Source organism: Tamandua tetradactyla, chromosome X (assembly GCF_023851605.1).
Source record: "Tamandua tetradactyla isolate mTamTet1 chromosome X, mTamTet1.pri, whole genome shotgun sequence".
NCBI classification, from domain to species: Eukaryota; Metazoa; Chordata; class Mammalia; order Pilosa; family Myrmecophagidae; genus Tamandua; species Tamandua tetradactyla.
The window spans coordinates 63746284-63765234 of NC_135353.1; the positions used below are offsets into that span (position 1 = coordinate 63746284).

General features: G+C 38.3%; 1 protein-coding gene across 1 annotated transcript in view; it reads right to left on the bottom strand.

Moving 5' to 3' along the window:
• Positions 1-508: 508 nt before the first annotated feature.
• The window catches only part of NCBP2L (nuclear cap binding protein subunit 2 like), a 106231-nt gene continuing 87788 nt past the window's right edge, over positions 509-18951 (bottom strand). The window contains 3 exon segments of the mRNA XM_077146972.1: positions 509-651; positions 654-773; positions 776-1058. Of these exon segments, the coding sequence (XP_077003087.1) occupies positions 509-651; positions 654-773; positions 776-986 (474 nt within the window). The 5' untranslated portion in view covers positions 987-1058.

The window sequence follows — 18951 nt, forward strand, 5'->3', positions numbered from 1 at the left end:
AGGAGTGAATTTTAATCATGCAAATAAAAAGTAGTAAGTATTTAAGGAAGGAAAGGAGAAAGGGAAGGAGGGAAACAGAGAGAGAGAAAGGGAGTGAGGGAGGGAGAAAGAGGAAGTGAAGGAGGGAGGGAGAAAAGAATGCAGGCAGATAAAGAGAGAGGAAAGAAAGGAGGGGGAAGGAGAAAGGAAGGAAGGAAAATGAAAAAATATCAGCTCAAGTCTTCCTGAAAGAGATGTGCTTTGGTTGAAACAGATCTTACATACCCGTTACTTTTGAATATGTGGTGGTCAAACTGGTAGTCTGACAAACAGCCTTAAAATTAAGACAAGAACAAAAGGATTTTTGTTGGTTGGTGCTGTTTAATAAGTTTCAGGGAGAAAACTACATCAACAGAGTTTCTGCTCAACAAGCAAAGTAATTTGAATTTCTACGGAATGAGCTATTTGCAGACCTGGTATTGCTCATTAATAGACTTGTCAAGTGGTTAGAGCTGTAGATTTTTCACTACTAGAATCTTCTAATATAGATAAGAAACTGTTTTCCAAAGCTGCCTCTGTCGGCATCAAAATCTTCACAAAACTCATCTCAGACTTGGCCCCCAGATCGGCCCCAGCCATACTGCCTACCCTGTCGAAAGCCTAGATCCCAAATGTGCGGATAATACGGTCATCTACACAGGTCCCATTTAGGAACCGCATAGTATTTTCAGCATCAGCTCTATTTTGGTATTTTACAAAGCAGAAACCACATGCTGTTTTCTTTATTTTATCCAACCTATAAATACATTCTTGATATCACCACATCTCCCAAAGAGTTCATATATTTGATCTTCAGTTGTGTAAAAGGAGACATTCCCCACATACAATGTGCTGCTTTCCTTCAGCAACCTTTCACGTTCTTGGTCATTACCACTGAACCGCCGGTCCCGATACTCGCTGGGCTCCAGAGCAGAGTCCCTACGCAGAATACTCAGATCGTTGGACATGGTGCCAAATGGGTGGCGTAGGGGAAACAATTCGTATTCCAATGTGGCAGCAGTGATGCCACCATCAAAACCCTGAATTAAGTTAAAAAAAAAAAAGGAGAGTTACTACGGAGGGAAAAAGAAGTACAAACCTGTGAGTATTTAAGAGGTTTGTGTCCAGATGCAGTGATCACCAGGAAGAACAGCTGAGCTCTTGACTATGAGGATCATGCAAAGGCAAATGCCAAAAATGGGCAGTTCCAGGCCCCAGAACATTGTCATAAAATTCAACTTTTCAAGTCTTATGGAAAGGATCATGGTGTTGTTATCTTTGGTTGACTCAGACCTTAAATAATTAATCTATCACAAAAGAACACTTTTAATAATAGAATGCTCTTGGAAAATATGGCATAAAACAATAAAATGAACAGAATTTCATGGAGAATCAGCACAACCCTTCCTCACCAAGGACTAGGCATCAGATAAATCACACATATAACCAGTGTCAAAATGCAAATAGTCGTGACATACTCTTTCATAATTTAAAACAATAAATTTGTGATTCAAATCTATAATATGGGACTCAATATATTGCATTGTTAGGTTATAAAACGGGTCCCTATATACTACCAAGTATATAAGTACCTCTATAAACATGAAAACTCTGAGGCATCATAAATTTGAATAAAAGTAAGAAGACATTTTATGACAATAATTCCATTTGTCTTCTTAGACTTTAGAAGGACTTTTATTTAATTAATAAAAGTCTATTTTTTTTAAAAAACCTTCCCAGGGAATTTTTAAATCCTCCTTTCCCCTTTACTAAATTTTCCTATAGTAGGTAGAGGTGCAAAAAATGATTCAGTTGTTTTCATTTGCTTTTCAAAAACAGGAAGTAGCTGCCCTCTCTCTTTCTCCTATTTTGCAGGAGTCCCCACACTTAATGTGAAAGAAATATCTGCAGAAATAGTTAAAAATGCAGATTCTTCTGAACCACTCTTAAGAGACTCTGATTCAGTAGATCTTGAGTGGGATCCAGGAATTTGTACTCTAACTTGTACTCCTCAGTGATTCAGATACAAGCAGTCTAAGGAACATACTTTGAGAAACAGTGTTAAGGAAAGGAAATGTGTTCCTTCAGCAAATATTTAATGAGCACTCTTAATTTGCCAGGCAGTATGTAAGATACTATAGAAAAAAGACAAATACATGGTGAAAGAATGATTTTCAGAAACTATTGTAACCCCAGTACCCAATGTCAACAGTGCCTGTACACACAGTAGACATGCAATAAATATTGCTGAATGAATAAATGAATGAATGCGTTCAGAATCTAATGATGATGCAGACATGTAAACAAGAAAATACTATTGCTAAAAATGCTATCAATACTATTTTAGAGGCATGCATGGGAGAAGACAAGAAAAGAACTAACATTTCTTGGGAACCTACTTTGTGACAGGAGGCACTGTGTGCATTTTCCATTACATCATACAAGGGGAGAGGCATTTAACCCAGTTTGGAACATCAGAGAAAGATTCTGGGGGAGAGGGTGCTTGCACTGATTCTCAAAGGACAAGGAGATAGGTGTGTGTGTCTGTGTTGGGGGTGTGTGTTGGGGGTTATGTAGGAAGTTAGGGAATTAACCAGAGAAAACAATATGTGAAGAATACAAAGTAAAATAAAAGCAGAACACAAAGAAAAATAAAAACGGAAATGAGGGGCTAAATAAAACAAAGTGTGAGCAACAGAGCTCTGCCATTCAAAGCAATGAAAATAGGGGCACCTGCCTATTATGATGTCATTTTGAAAGCAGTAGAAAGCTCCCTACCCAAAAAAGTCATCTTTCTGACAGCCTGTTAATGATGTCTGAAAGCCTGCTTCTGGAGACCCATTACTTTGAGTCATTGACAAATTGCCCATTAAAAAAAAAAAAAAAAAAAACCAGGGTGGGCCACAATGGCTCAGTGACAGAGTTCTCGCCTGCCATGCCAGAGACCTGGGTTCGATTCCCAGTGCCTGCCCATGTTAAAAAAAAAAAAAAGAAAATGAAAAAAACAGATAACCCTCCCAGACTTCATTTCCTTTTTTTGATCTGGTTACAAGATTGGCAGATCAGAGAATATGATGACTATAGTGGATTTTATTTCTTCCAGGCATTGGAAAAAGTTTTGCATAATATCTTTGTATATGAGAAGTCAAAATATAGACTGGTTGCTTAGTTGTTTGTTGAGGTGAGTCTGTGACTAGTAGAACAACGGCAGCCAAAGCAGTAAAGGAGTGGTTTGATGTTAGGCTAGAAGGGGAGTTCTAGGAGACAGCCAAAGGATTCTATTCTTGGTCATGTCTTATTCTGATTGATTATAATTTTGCCTCATTACAAATGAGAACTATTAAAATACTCAGAGTGCTCCAAAGATGGCATGGGCTGCCTTGGGGGAGCAATGAGCACTAGGCACAGAGGAATTCAAGCTAAGTATGAAGAACCCCTTCCCCAGTATCAAACAGTGGATTTAATCAGTGAAAAAACTTTGGAACATTTAGTCCAGAGTGATAATTATTATTTCTGGATTTTGAGAGACTGTGTTATATATCTATAATCTGGTATTTAGCGATAAGAATGAAGCTGATCAGGTTGAGATTGAGGTGATTCAGAACACAGGAGTAAAGAAGATATTGTTTATATTTTAGAACCTCACCTACTGTCTGAGACCAAAGTAAGAAAGGTTTATTTTGTCCAGAACCTAAATTTTCTGAAGCACATAATCTAACACAACATGTCTGGATAGACCATTTAAACAACTGAAACACAGGGAGCCCAGAATATGAATGAGGGCCTTTAATTCTGTATAGCTTAATGTAATGCCTGAATACATCCTGGAGTATATTCAGCAGATAACCAAAAAGTACTGGCAAAGTCCTTTGAGGGATAGGAGAAAAAATAGGGAACTATTAAACTTTACCATCAGGAAATCCCCGGATACTGTGTCAAACATTAGGGACACCCAAATCAATAGGCCATGCCCTTGACCTTGAGGCTTGCTCTTGTGAAGCTTATGTATGGAGTGGAGAAACTTAGCCTTCCTATAGGCATGCCTAAGAGTTACTTCTGGAGGACCTCTTTTGTTGCTCAGATGTGGTTTCACTCTCTCCAACCCTAACTCTGCAAGTGAAACCATTGCCTTCCCCCTATGTTGGACAGGACATGCAGGGGTCAAAGTCTCCATGGTGGCATGGGAGATGACTCCCAGGATGAGTCTGGCCCTGGCACCATGGGATCAACAATGTCATCCTGACCAAAAGGGGAAAAGAGGTGTAACTAATAAAGTATCAGTGGCTGAGAAAGTTCAAATAGAGTCAAGAGGCTCCTCTGTAGGTCACTCTTACACAAGCTTCAGTTAGACATTGCTATCTATCCATAGCATGCCAAACCACAACCAAAACCATTTCAGCCAATCCTAAAGAACACGTAGGGCAATATATAAGACTCTACAAAGGCTTCATGCACTAGGGTAACTTTCCAGAAACCTACAACCTCCAGATGGGTCCCTGAACCAGATAAGCCCTGAAATGCAGAGGGCCCAGCCTCTCCAGAACATCAGCTAGTTCTATCTCCCTACCCCATATTATTGGCAGCCCTTCTAATATGAAAAAGTTAGAATAAGCAGAGACCAAATACCCCTAAAGACTGGGAGAAAGATCAAACCTGATGGTAGAATTATACAGAGAAGATAAGGTTTAACAAACAAGTATGATTGCTGGATCATTAATTTCTATTTCTTTTAGTCTCCAGTATCTCAGAACAGTTAGAAGTAAAAACCTAAAATTGTGGAATTGTAACCTATACCAAACTCTGAAATCTGTTCTACAACTAATTCTTATGCTGTGCTTTGAAATTTATTGCTTTTTTGTATATATGTTATTGTTTCACAAAAAAGGGAAAACAGTTGATTGTGATGATAAAAAAAAATTTATTCCTTCTAGCATCCAATGTTGTGGAGTAGCTAGAAGGAAGAATCTGAGTTGATGGTATGGTAGCCCATGACAAACTCTGGGATTTGTCCTGTAACTACTTTTTGAAAAGTGCTTTGAAAACTATTGCTTTTTTCTTTCTTTGCTTTGTATGTATGTCATATTATACAATTAAAAAAAGTTTTAAAAAAAGAATAAATGTAAAGTACTACTTTTAGTTTCAACACCTGGTGCAAGGACAGAGTGATGGAGATATGAAAAGAGCACAAGCTTAGTTTCTGTTTTATTATTGTGGTACTAAACACACTATTTATTTCTTCATTAATTTATTTAATCACTCAATAAGCATTTATGCATCATTGTGCTGGATTCTGGGGAACCAATAAGAAATAAGGCACAGCTCCTGCCCTCAAGGAGTTCACAAGGAGAAACAGACAAATTTTTAAAAGATAAGTTACAATGTGATTATTATAATTACAAGAGCATACACAGAGGTGACACGGAGGTCTGAGTGAAAACTACAGAGGAGGAGGTGATTTGCTAAAACATACGACAACTGAAGCTGTTTTTTAAATTATTACATTGTATTTTTTTTTGTATGCTGCATGGCGGGGTTCACATTTCATTCTTTTCCATGTGAGTAGCCCATTATTGCAGCAAGATTTGTTGAATTATTTTTGTTTGTTTGTTTGCTTGTTTGTTTGTTTTGGGTAGCACATGGGCCTGGAATTGAACCCCGTCTCCTGCATGGGAGGCGAGAATTCAACCACTGAACTACCCTTGCACCCCACCCCCACTGTATTTATTTTTGAATAGCTAACTCAGGTTTATGGTACAAATCATATAGAAGGATTGGCAAAGTAAGTCTGTCTCTCAACCCTGTATCATGACACCCAATTTTCTACAGTCAAATCACTGCTACCGGTTTCTTTTTTTTTTTTTTAACTCTAAACTACTCATTTTGAAATAATTTCAAACACACAGGACAGTTGCAAAAATAATACAAACCACATGTTGAGAACTCCAACATATGCTCCCCAGTACACAGAACCACCAATTTTAACATTTTGCCTCATTTGCCTATCTATCTATTCCTCCATTCATCTGCTTTCCGTCTATCTACCTATCTATTTTCTAAACATTTGGAGTAGGTCATATACATCATGCCCTTGAACACATAATTCCTTCATGTGCATTTCTTTTTTTTTTACATTTTTTTATTAATTAAAAAAAATTAAAAAAAAAAAATTAACTAACACAACATTTAGAAATCATTCCATTCTACATATGTAATCAGTAATTCTTAATATCATCACATAGATGTATGATCATCATTTCTTAGTACATATGCATTGATTTAGAAAAAGAAATAGCAAGACAACAGAAAAAGAAATAAAATGATAATATAGAGAAAAAATAAAAATAAAAAATACAAAAATATATAAGAAAAAAAAACTATAGCTCAGATGCAGCTTCATTCAGTGTTTTAACATAATTACATTACAATTAGGAAGTATTGTGCTGTCCTTTTTTTTTTTTAGAAATCATACCATTCTACATATGCAATCAGTAATTCTTAACATCATCACATAGATGCATGATCATCGTTTCTTAGTACATTTGCATCGGTTTAGAAGAACTAGCAATACAAACGAAAAAGATATAGACCATTAATATAGAGAAAAAAAATAAAAGTAATAATAGTAAGAACAAAACAAAACAAAACAAAACAAAAACCTATAGCTCAGATGCAGCTTCATTCAGTGTTTTAACATGATTACTTTACAATTAGGTATTATTGTGCTGTTCATTTTTTTTTTTTTAATTAACGGAAAAAAGAAATTAACCCAACATTTAGAGATCATACCATTCTACATATGCAATCATTAATTCTTAACATCATCACATAGATGCATGATCATCATTTCTTAGTACATATGCATTGGTTTAGAAGAACTAGCAACATAACCGAAAAAGATATAGAATGTTAATATAGAGAAAAAAATAAAAGTAATAATAGTAAAATCAAAACAAAACAAAACAAAACAAAACAAAAACCTATAGCTCAGATGCAGCTTCATTCAGTGTTTTAACATGATTACTTTACAATTAGGTATTATTGTGCTGTTCATTTTTTTTTTTTTAATTAACGGAAAAAAAGAAATTAACCCAACATTTAGAGATCATACCATTCTACATATGCAATCATTAATTCTTAACATCATCACATAGATGCATGATCATCATTTCTTAGTACATATGCATTGGTTTAGAAGAACTAGCAACATAACCGAAAAAGATATAGAATGTTAATATAGAGAAAAAAATAAAAGTAATAATAGTAAAATCAAAACAAAACAAAACAAAACAAAACAAAAACCTATAGCTCAGATGCAGCTTCATTCAGTGTTTTAACATGATTACTTTACAATTAGGTATTATTGTGCTGTCCATTTTTGAGTTTTTGTATCTAGTCCTGTTACACCATCTGTATCCCTTCAACTCCAACTGGCCATTATCTTACCCTGTTTCTACCTCCTGCTGGACTCTGTTATCAAGGACATATTCCAAATTTATTCTCGAATGTCTGTTCACATCAGTGGGACCATACAGTATTTGTCCTTTAGTTTTTGGCTAGACTCACTCAGCATAATGTTCTCTAGGTCCATCCATGTTATTACATGCTTCATAAGTTTATCCTGTCTTAAAGCTGCATAGTATTCCATCGTATGTATATACCACAGTTTGTTTAGCCACTCTTCTGTTGATGGAGATTTCGGCTGTTTCCATCTCTTTGCAATTGTAAATAACGCTGCTATAAACATTGGTGTGCAAATGGCTGTTCATTTTTGAGTTTTTGTATCTAGTCCTATTGCACAGTCTGTATCCCATCAGCTCCAATAACCCATTATCTTACCCTGTTTCTAACTCCTGCTGAACTCTGTTATCAAGGACATAATCCAAGTTTATTCTCGAGTGTCGATTCACATCATTGGGACCATACAGTATTTGTCTTTTAGTTTTTGGCTAGACTCACTCAGCATAATGTTCTCTAGGTCTATCCATGTTATTACATGCTTCATAAGTTTATCCTGTCTTAAAGCTGCATAATATTCCATCGTATGTATATACCACAGTTTGTTTAGCCACTCTTCTGTTGATGGACATTTTGGCTGTTTCCATCTCTTTGCAATTGTAAATAATGCTGCTATAAGCATTGGTGTGCAAATGTCCGTTTGAGTTTTTGCCCTTAATTCCTTTGAGTAGATTCCCAGCAATGGTATTGCTGGGTCGTATGGCAATTCTATATTCAGCTTTTTGAGGAACCGCCAAACTGCCTTCCACAGTGGTTGCACCATTTGACATTCCCACCAACAGTGGGTAAGTGTGCCTCTTTCACCGCATCCTCTCCAGCACTTGTCACTTTCTGTTTTGTAGATAATGGCCATTCTGGTGGGTGTGAGATGATATCTCATCGTGGTTTTGATTTGCATTCCTCTAATGGCCAGGGACATTGAGCATCTCTTCATGTGCCTTTTGGCCATTTGTATTTCCTCCTCTGAGAGGTGCTATTCAAGTCTTTTTCCCATTTTGTAATTGGGTTGGCTGTCTTTTTGTTGTTGAGTTGAACAATCTCATTATAAATTCTGGATACTAGACCTTTATCTGATATGTCGTTTCCAAATATTGATTCCCATTGTGTAGGCTGTCTTTCTACTTTCTTGATGAAGGTCTTTGATGCACAAAAGTGTTTAATTTTGAGAAGTTCCCATTTATTTATTTCCTTCTTCAGTGCTCTTGCTTTAGGTTTAAGGTCCATAAAACTGCCTCCAATTGTAAGACTCATAAGATATCTCCCTACGGGCGGGCCGCGGTGGCTCAGCGGGCAAGAGTGCTTGCCTGCCATGCCGGAGGACCCCGGTTCGATTCCCGGCCCCAGCCCATGTAAAAAACAAACAAACAAACAAAAAATAATAAAATAAATTTTAAAAAATGCTTAAAAAAAAAAAAAAAAGATATCTCCCTACATTTTCCTCTAACTGTTTTATGGTCTTAGACCTAATGTTTAGATCTTTGATCCATTTTGAGTTAACTTTTGTGTAGGGTGTGAGATATGGGTCTTCTTTCATTCTTTTGCATATGGATATCCAGTTCTCTAGGCACCATTTATTGAAGAGACTGTTCTGTCCCAGGTGAGTTGGCTTGACTGCCTTATCAAAGATCAAATGTCCATAGATGAGAGGGTCTATATCTGAGCACTCTATTCGATTCCATTGGTCAATATATCTATCTTTATGCCAATACCATGCTGTTTTGACCACTGTGGCTTCATGATATGCCTTAAAGTCAGGCAGTGCAAGACCTCCAGCTTCGTTTTTTTTCCTCAAGATGTTTTTAGCAATTCGGGGCACCCTGCCCTTCCAGATAAATTTGCTTATTGGTTTTTCTATTTCTGAAAAATAAGTTGTTGGGATTTTGATTGGTATTGCATTGAATCTGTACATCAATTTTGGTAGGATTGACATCTTACCTATATTTAGTCTTCCAATCCATGAACACACTCTGCCCTTCCATCTATTTAGGTCTTCTGTGATTTCTTTTAGCAGTTTTTTGTAGTTTTCTTTATATAGGTTTTTTGTCTCTTTAGTTAAATTTATTCCTAGGTATTTTATTCTTTTAGTTGCAATTGTAAATGGGATTCGTTTCTTGATTTCCCCCTCCGCTTGTTCATTGCTAGTGTATAGAAATGCTACAGATTTTTGAATGTTGATCTTGTAACCTGCTACTTTGCTGTACTCATTTATTAGCTCTAGTAGTTTTGTTGTGGATTTTTCCGGGTTTTCGACGTATAGTATCATATCGTCTGCAAACAGTGATAGTTTTACTTCTTTCTTTCCAATTTTGATGCCTTGTATTTCTTTTTCTTGTCTAATTGCTCTGGCTAGAACCTCCAACACAATGTTGAATAATAGTGGTGATAGTGGACATCCTTGTCTTGTTCCTGATCTTAGGGGGAAAGTTTTCAATTTTTCCCCATTGAGGATGATATTAGCTGTGGGTTTTTCATATATTCCCTCTATCATTTTAAGGAAGTTCCCTTGTATTCCTATCTTTTGAAGTGTTTTCAACAGGAAAGGATGTTGAATCTTGTCAAATGCCTTCTCTGCATCAATTGAGATGATCATGTGATTTTTCTGCTTTGATTTGTTGATATGGTGTATTACATTAATTGATTTTCTTATGTTGAACCATCCTTGCATACCTGGGATGAATCCTACTTGGTCATGATGTATAATTCTTTTAATGTGTTGTTGGATACGATTTGCTAGAATTTTATTGAGGATTTTTGCATCTATATTCATTAGAGAGATTGGCCTGTAGTTTTCTTTTTTTGTAATATCTTTGCCTGGTTTTGGTATGAGGGTGATGTTGGCTTCATAGAATGAATTAGGTAGTTTTCCCTCCGCTTCGATTTTTTTGAAGAGTTTGAGGAGAGTTGGTACTAATTCTTTCTGGAATGTTTGATAGAACTCACATGTGAAGCCGTCTGGTCCTGGACTTTTCTTTTTAGGAAGCTTTTGAATGACTGATTCCATTTCTTTACTTGTGATTGGTTTGTTGAGGTCATCTATGTCTTCTTGAGTCAAAGTTGGTTGTTCATGTCTTTCCAGGAACCCGTCCATTTCATCTAAATTGTTGTATTTATTAGCATAAAGTTGTTCATAGTATCCTGTTATTACCTCCTTTATTTCTGTGAAGTCAGTAGTTATGTCTCCTCTTCCATTTCTGATCTTATTTATTTGCATCCTCTCTCTTCTTCTTCTTGTCAATCTTGCTAAGGGCCAATCAATCTTATTGATTTTCTCATAGAACCAACTACTGGCCTTATTGATTTTCTCTATTGTTTTTATGTGTTCAATTTCATTTATTTCTGCTCTGATCTTTGTTATTTCTTTCCTTTTGCTTGCTTTGGGATTAGTTTGCTGTTCTTTCTCCAGTTCTTCCAAGTGGACAGTTAATTCCTGCATTTTTGCCTTTTCTTCTTTTCTGATATAGGCATTTAGGGCAATAAATTTCCCTCTTAGCACTGCCTTTGCTGCGTCCCATAAGTTTTGATATGTTGTGTTTTCATTTTCATTCGCCTCGAGGTATTTGCTAATTTCTCTTGCAATTTCTTCTTTGACCCACTCGTTGTTTAGGAGTGTGTTGTTGCGCCTCCACGTATTTGTGAATTTTCTGGCACTCCGCCTATTATTGATTTCCAACTTCATTCCTTTATGATCCGAGAAAGTGTTGTGTATGATTTCAATCTTTTTAAATTTGTTAAGACTTGCTTTGTGACCCAGCATATGGTCTATCTTTGAGAATGATCCATGAGCACTTGAGAAAAAGGTGTATCCTGCTGTTGTGGGATGTAATGTCCTATAAATGTCAGTTAAGTCTAGCTCATTTATAGTAATATTCAGATTCTCTATTTCTTTATTGATCCTCTGTCTAGATGTTCTGTCCATTGATGAGAGTGGTGAATGAAGTCTCCAACTATTATGGTATATGAGTCTATTTCCCTTTTCAGTGTTTGCAGTGTATTCCTCACGTATTTTGGGGCATTCTGGTTCGGTGCATAAATATTTATGATTGTTATGTCTTCTTGCTTAATTGTTCCTTTTATTAGTATATAGTGTCCTTCTTTGTCTCTTTTAACTGCTTTACATTTGAAGTCTAATTTGTTGGATATTAGTGTAGCCACTCCTGCTCTTTTCTGGTTGTTATTTGCATGAAATATCTTTTCCCAACCTTTCACTTTCAACCTATGTTTATCTTTGGGTCTAAGATGTGTTTCCTGTAGACAGCATATCGAAGGATCCTGTTTTTTAATCCATTCTGCCAATCTATGTCTTTTGATTGGGGAATTCAGTCCATTGACATTTAGTGTTATTACTGTTTGGATAATATTTTCCTCTAACATTTTGCCTTTTGTAATATATCTATCATATCTGATTTTCCTTCTTTCTACACTCTTCTCCATACCTCTCTCTTCTGTCTTTTTGTATCTGACTCTAGTGCTCCCTTTAGTATTTCTTGCAGAGCTGGTCTCTTGGTCACAAATTCTCTCAGTGTCTTTTTGTCTGAGAATGTTTTAATTTCTCCCTCATTCTTGAAGGATAATTTTGCTGGATATAGGAGTCTTGGTTGGCAGTTTTTCTCTTTTAGTAATTTAAATATATCATCCCACTGTCTTCTAGCTTCCATGGTTTCTGCTGAGAAATCTACACATAGTCTTATTGGGTTTCCCTTGTATGTGATGGATTGTTTTTCTCTAGCTGCTTTCAAGATCCTCTCTTTCTCTTTGACCTCTGACATTCTAACTAGTAAGTGTCTTGGAGAACGCCTATTTGTGTCTAATCTCTTTGGGGTGCGCTGCACTTCTTGGATCTGTAATTTTAGGTCTTTCATAAGAGTTGGAAAATTTTCAGTGATAATTTCTTCCATTAGTTTTTCTCCTCCTTTTCCCTTCTCTTCTCCTTCTGGGACACCCACAACACGTATATTTGTGCGGTTCATATTGTCCTTGAGTTCCTGATACCCTGTTCAAATTTTTCCATTCTTTTCCTGATAGTTTCTGTTTCTTTTTGGAATTCAGATGTTCCATCCTCCAAATCACTAATTCTATCTTCTGTCTCTTTAAATCTATCATTGTAGGTATCCATTGTTTTTTTCCATCTTTTCTACTTTATCCTTCACTTCCAGAAGTTCTGTGATTTGTTTTTTCAGTTTTTCTATTTCTTCTTTATGTTCAGCCCATGTCCTCTTCATGTCCTCCCTCAATTTATCGATTTCATTTTTGAAGAGGTTTTCCATTTCTGTTCATTATTCAGCATTAGTTGTCTCAGCTCTTGTATCTCATTTGAACTATTGGTTTGTTCCTTTGCCTGGGCCATATTCTCAATCTTCTGAGCGTGGACCGTTATCTTCTGCTGCTGGCGTCTGGGCATTTAGTCAGATTTCCCTGGGTGTCAGACCCAACAAGGATGTAAGATATTTCTGTGAAATCTCTGGGTTCTGTTTTTCTTATCCTGCCCAGTAGGTGGCGCTCGTGGCACTCGTTTTTCTCACGTGTTTGGAATGGATCCCCCCGGTCACCGATCTCCGCGGCCTGGGGATTTCCGATCCAATTCTCTCCGTTGGTTCAGGGGCTGCGTGTGGTGGGGGCGTCAGCCGCCGCAGCTTGAGGGGACCCTGTGGCTGGTCTCCGGCCACAGCAGGCCCAGGGAATTCACCACCGGACCAGGAAGTTGCCCACGGGGGAGGGGCATTGGTCACTGGCCGCCGTGGCCTGGGGAATTCCCCACCGGACCAGGAAGCCGTCCGCGGTGGGGGGGGGGCCACCGCGGCTTGGATAGCCCTCTGATCCGAGACTCGTAGCCGCGGACTCGAAGCCGAGACTCGAAGCCGCCCACAAAAGAGGGGCGCCGGCCACCTCGGCTTGGGAAACTTGCCTCTCCGAGACTCTCAGCCGGCCCGGGAAGGAGGGAGGGAGTAGCTCCGGCCGCCGCAGCTGCCGCTGCTCGGGAAATCACGTGCCGCTCGGGGATCTCACTGCAGCTGAGTCTCGCAGTCAGACTAGCCAGTCCAGACTGGGGTACGCTGTGTGTCCATTCCCTGCTGTAGCCCCGGGAGCTGTTCTGCACTGTTTCAGTTCACCTAGCAGTTGCTTTGGAGGAGGAGGAACTAAGACGCACGTACCTTACTAAGCCACCATCTTGGCCCCTCCATGTGCATTTCTTAATATTCACTTATGTGATCACCTTAAGTATAGTCACTAAGTGCAAGAGACTTAACACTGATATAATACTGTCAGTATATATCTTCCAATTTCTTTCATATGTCTCAAAAATGTCCTTTTAGACTTTTCTCCTCCATTATTGGATCCTGTCCAGGATGACGTTTTGCATTTAATTGTCACTGTCTCTTCAGTTGCTCTTTCTTTTTTTAACTTGTGGAAACATATATGCAACAAAAATCTTACCATCCCCAAACCTCCCAGGTATCCCAATCGGTAGGATTAATCACATTCACAATGTTGCGGTACCCTCACCATCATCCATTCCTATAACCTTCCCTTCACCCGAAACAGAAACCCTACATCCATTATGCATTAACTCTCCAGTTCCCATTGTCTCCCACTTCTCGCAAACTGTACTCTACTTTCTGTCTCTATGAGTTTGCAAACTCCCTGATATTTTCTTTGTATTTACTATGTGGCTTAAATTTAACATCTTAAATCTATAAAAATCTCATTTGGTTTGATACCAACTTAACTTCATTAGTAAACACAAGTTATATTCCTATACTCCTCTGTTCCCCTACCTTTATGTAGCTTTTGTCACTAATTACATGTTTTATACATTATGAGTCCAATGCTACTGATTTATCATTGTATTTCATGCATTTGTTTTTTTAGATCCTAAAAAAAGTAAAAAGCAGAATTATAAACCAAAAATACAATAGTATTGGCAAAAATTTACCAATGTTGTTGCCTTTACTGAAGATCTTTATTTCTTCAGGCAGCTTCAATATGTTGTCTGGTGTCCTTTCCTTTCAATCTGTGGAATTTGCTTAAGCTTTTCTTGTAGGGCTGGCCCAGTGGTGACAAACTCATTCAGCTTTTGTCTATCTGGTAAAATATCTTTCTTAGTTTTGAAAGATGGTCTTACCTGAATTCTTGGTTGGCAATTTTTTGCTTTCAGCACTTTATATACGTCCTCTCACTGCATTCTTGCCTCCATATTTTCAGATGATAAATCAGTACTTAATCTTATTGAGGCTTCCTTATATATGACACTTTTCTTCCCTTTTGTAGCTTTCAGAATTCTCTCTTTCTTTATGTTTGGCAATCTACAATTTGATTATAATGTCACGGTGTGGGTCTATTTGTATTTATCCTGTTTGGAGTTTATAGAGTACCTTGAATGTGTATATTCATGTCTTTTGTTAAACTTGGGAAATTTTCAGCCACTATTTCATTGAATATTCTCTGTGCTCCTTTATCTCATTCTTTTCTTTCTGGGACTCCCCCACAATGCATATATTGATGATGTCCCTCAGGGTCTTCAGGCTCTGTTCACTTTACCTTATTCATTTTTTCTTTCTGCTCCCCACATTGAATGATTTTAATTTCCTTATCTTCAAGGATTGGTTGAAAATACAAGAGGGGTTAATGGATGAAGAATGTTCCCCAAAGATTTGGGATGGCATAGGCACCAAAGCAAAGGTAGATGGATTGGTTTTGAACTGGAAAAGGAATGTCTAATCATGCAAATCAAAAAGAAAGGAAGTTAGGATGTGTAAGGATGAAATTATGTGGCAGAATGGGGTGAGTCCAGGAAAATAATATTTAGCATTATTTGACCTATATTTTCATACTGGAATAATGCTGAGAGTAAAGTTGATCATGGAGGCAGCCACTGTGAGCTTCAGAGGCTGGTGTGAATTTGAAAGCGGGCTGGATGCCTTTTGCTTTATTGATGGTATAAGCTATTAGATAGAGGAGGGCTACTTGTCCACTTGACCTGCAAAAGTGTTTCTATAAGGAGTGACATCATCAACATGGCAATGTAAGACTTCCTCTGGAAAAGTCTTCCCTCAGAATCAACTAATAAAAGGACATATCCCATTTGCTTAGGACTCTGGAGGATGATAGAGACTGGAGAAGCACTCCACAAATGCTGAATTGAAGAAACAGAAAAATAATCCCCAAAACCAGGTAGGAAATCTCCCTCCCAGACTTGCCAGTTTAAGCTCCTCCCCCTCACTTGGTCCTGCACAGCTTGGGAGTTGCACAGAGGCAGCACAGGCCAGGTACCTCCTCCCATGGATGCACACTACAGAGTCATTCAAGCAGCAAGTTAGACCCCCATGCATACCCAGGGGACCCAAGTCCACAGAGACCCAGGGCAGAATACAAGCAGCTGAGGAATGCCACATACATAGGACCCATAGGGAGAAAAAAAGAGAGAGAGACCATTGCAGAACGGTTGACAAGAGGAACACACACTTAATACAGTCTGTTCACAGGACCACCTAAATGTAAAATGGACTTTTCCAGATTGACCCACTTTTCTTGATAAACCACATCTGTGTCACCAGGGCAGGATAACTTACTAAGGAAAATAATAGAGGGGAAAATGCCTCACAGGAAAAAGCAGGGTGAACTGAGATGCTGTAAGCGAGGACTGAAAAGGGTAAGGAAAAGAGGAAACAGATTGAGGGAAACAATTTAAATAAATCATATGAGTTAGGGAGAAAAATCTGCATAAAAACAAACAGAATAGATCAAGATTTCAGGAGAAGGAACAGAGGAAAGGAAGCTTTCTCCTGGAGGTGAAACCAGTGCACAAAAAATGTCATTTTAAAAATTGAACCACATAACCAGGGTAAGAAACAGCAAAGAAGAGCTGAGAAAATCTGAACAGTTAAACATGGGCTACATTAATGGTCCAGAACTGGACCAGCTGTCAAAGAAGAGCCCTAACACAAAGTCAATCAACAATAAAACCCAAGAAAAAAGGGAGAAAATTATCTTCAGAGTCAACAGATAAAAAAAAATCGGGTGTACAGATATCAGCAAAAAATTACAAGTCATATTAAGAAAGAGGAAAATATGGCTTGGTCAAGGGAACAAATTACAACTTCAGAGGAGGCGGAATTTGGAACAATTAATCAAAGAAGTTCAAACAAACCTCCTAAATCAATTCAAGGAGAGAAAGGAAAATATGGGCATAGAACTTAAGGATATTAAGAAGACAATATGTGAGCATAAAGAAGAATTTGAAAGTATAAAAAGAAACATAACAAATTATATGGTTAAAAGGCACAATAATAGAGATAAAAATATACTAGAGTTCCAGTGGAAGGTGGGTCCAAGATAGCAGCTTAGTGAGGTGTGGAATTTAGTTCATCCTCCAGAGCAGCTAGTAAATAGCCAGGAACAGTATACGGGACACACAGCGTACACCAGTCTGGTCAAGCTGGACCAGCTGCAATCCCACCTAGAACTATAAATCCCCAAATCCCTGGAGGCCAATGCTCCTCTCCCACAGGCTGGTTCCCGAAGGGTAAAGAGACTTTACAAACAGCAAGGGGCTGGGCTCAACCAAGCTCCGAATGTGAAATCAATTAGCAAATTCTGACTAGTAAAAATAGATCCCCAACTCAGCTGAACCTCGAGTAAAAGCTGAGTTTGCTAGTTTTTGCCCCAGCACAGAGGGGGCAGGGCTGACGGAAAAAGAAAAAAAAAACAGAGTTTTTTTTGGGATCAGACAGCACAAAATACTTGAAAAGGTCTGAGCCCTAAAAGAAAGAAGGGGTCGCATAGGACCTGGAAATACACAGAACAACATACCAATTTAAGCTCGTGATCGGCAAACCGGAGGAACTGGGGTCCTGCTCTGAAATGGATTTTTTTCTTTTTCTTTCTTTGGCTGTGTTTCTGTGGCTAGACTACTCTTTGCATAATTGCAAGGATTCTCAGGCTCCAACTGTCCCAGGCAAGGGCAGAATTAAGCTTGTCTGAGAGGCAAAGAGGCCAGTCAGGGAAAAGGAGGTAATTCCCAGGAGGCTCTGCCTTCCCCAAGAGAGCGGTGAGGCTCAGCTCAGGTGGAATCCCTCCCTCAAGGAATTCAGACCCCAAGGTCTGGGAAACTGTCACGATTAATACCAGACTACAACCTCTCTTCTGTGTCGACCATGTCCCAGCAGGGAGAGTCTGCTGAAGTTAACGATACTGCATCACTTGATGCTGGTGGGACCCGGAGGCAGACAATCGCCACACACTGGGCCGTACAGGAAAAACAGAGTCTAGAGGTTTCATAGGAAAGTCTTTCAACCTGCTTGTCTCATCCTCAGGGAAAACTGATACAGGGGACTCTTCCCTCCTGAGGGGAGGCCCATCTGGTCTAGGAAAATCTGACTGGGGTCTATAATACCTAAGTTGACCCTCCTAAGGAAAAAACAAAGGCACCATATAGGCAGGGCAAGAAATGAGAAAACAAGAACTGAAAAATTCTGATCTGTTACACAAAACCTAAGCTAGAGGTCTAGAATAAGCTGAACTGAGTGTCAAAGAACAGATAAACAACAAAGTCATCCAGCAAGAAAATACTAGGTAAAAAAGTGAAAACAATCTCCAAAATTAACTAATTAAGGAAATTAAATGCCTAGACACCAGCAAAAAATAATGAATCATACCAGGAAAACTGAAGATATGGCCCAGTCAAAGGAACAAAACCAACAATTCAAATGAGATACAGGAGTTGAAACCATTAATTCAGGGTGTTCAAACAGACGTGGAAAACGTCATCAAAAATCAGATCAGTGAATTGAGGGAGGATATAAAGAAGGGAAGGGATGAACAAAAAGAAGAAATCAAAAGTCTGAAAAACAAATCACAGAACTTGTGGGAATGAAAGGCACAGTAGAAGAGATGAAAAAAATGGAAACCTACAATGTTAGATTTTGAGAGGCAGAAGATAGGATTAATGTACTGGAGGACGGACCATCTGAAATCCGACTAGCAAAAGAAAATATATGGAAAAATATGAGCAAAGACTCAGGGAATTGAGTGACAACATGAAGCACATGAATATAGGTGTTGTGGGTGTCCCAGAAGGAGAAGAGAAGGGAAAAGGAGGCAAAAACTAATGGAGGAAACTATCACTGAAAATTTTGCAACTCTTATGAAAGATTTAAAATTACAGACCCAAGAAGTGCAGCATACCCTAAACAGAATACTCCAAGACATTACTAATCAGAATGTCAGATGTCAAAGAGAAAGAGAATTTTTTCTTCACATGGGCAGGCACCAAGAAAGAGAATTTTGAAAGCAGCAAGAGAAAAGCAATCCATCACATACAAGGGAAGCCCAATAAGACTATGCATAGATTTCTCAGAAGAAACCATGGAGGCAAGAAGACAGTAGTATGATATATTTAAGATTCCAAAACAGAAAAACTGC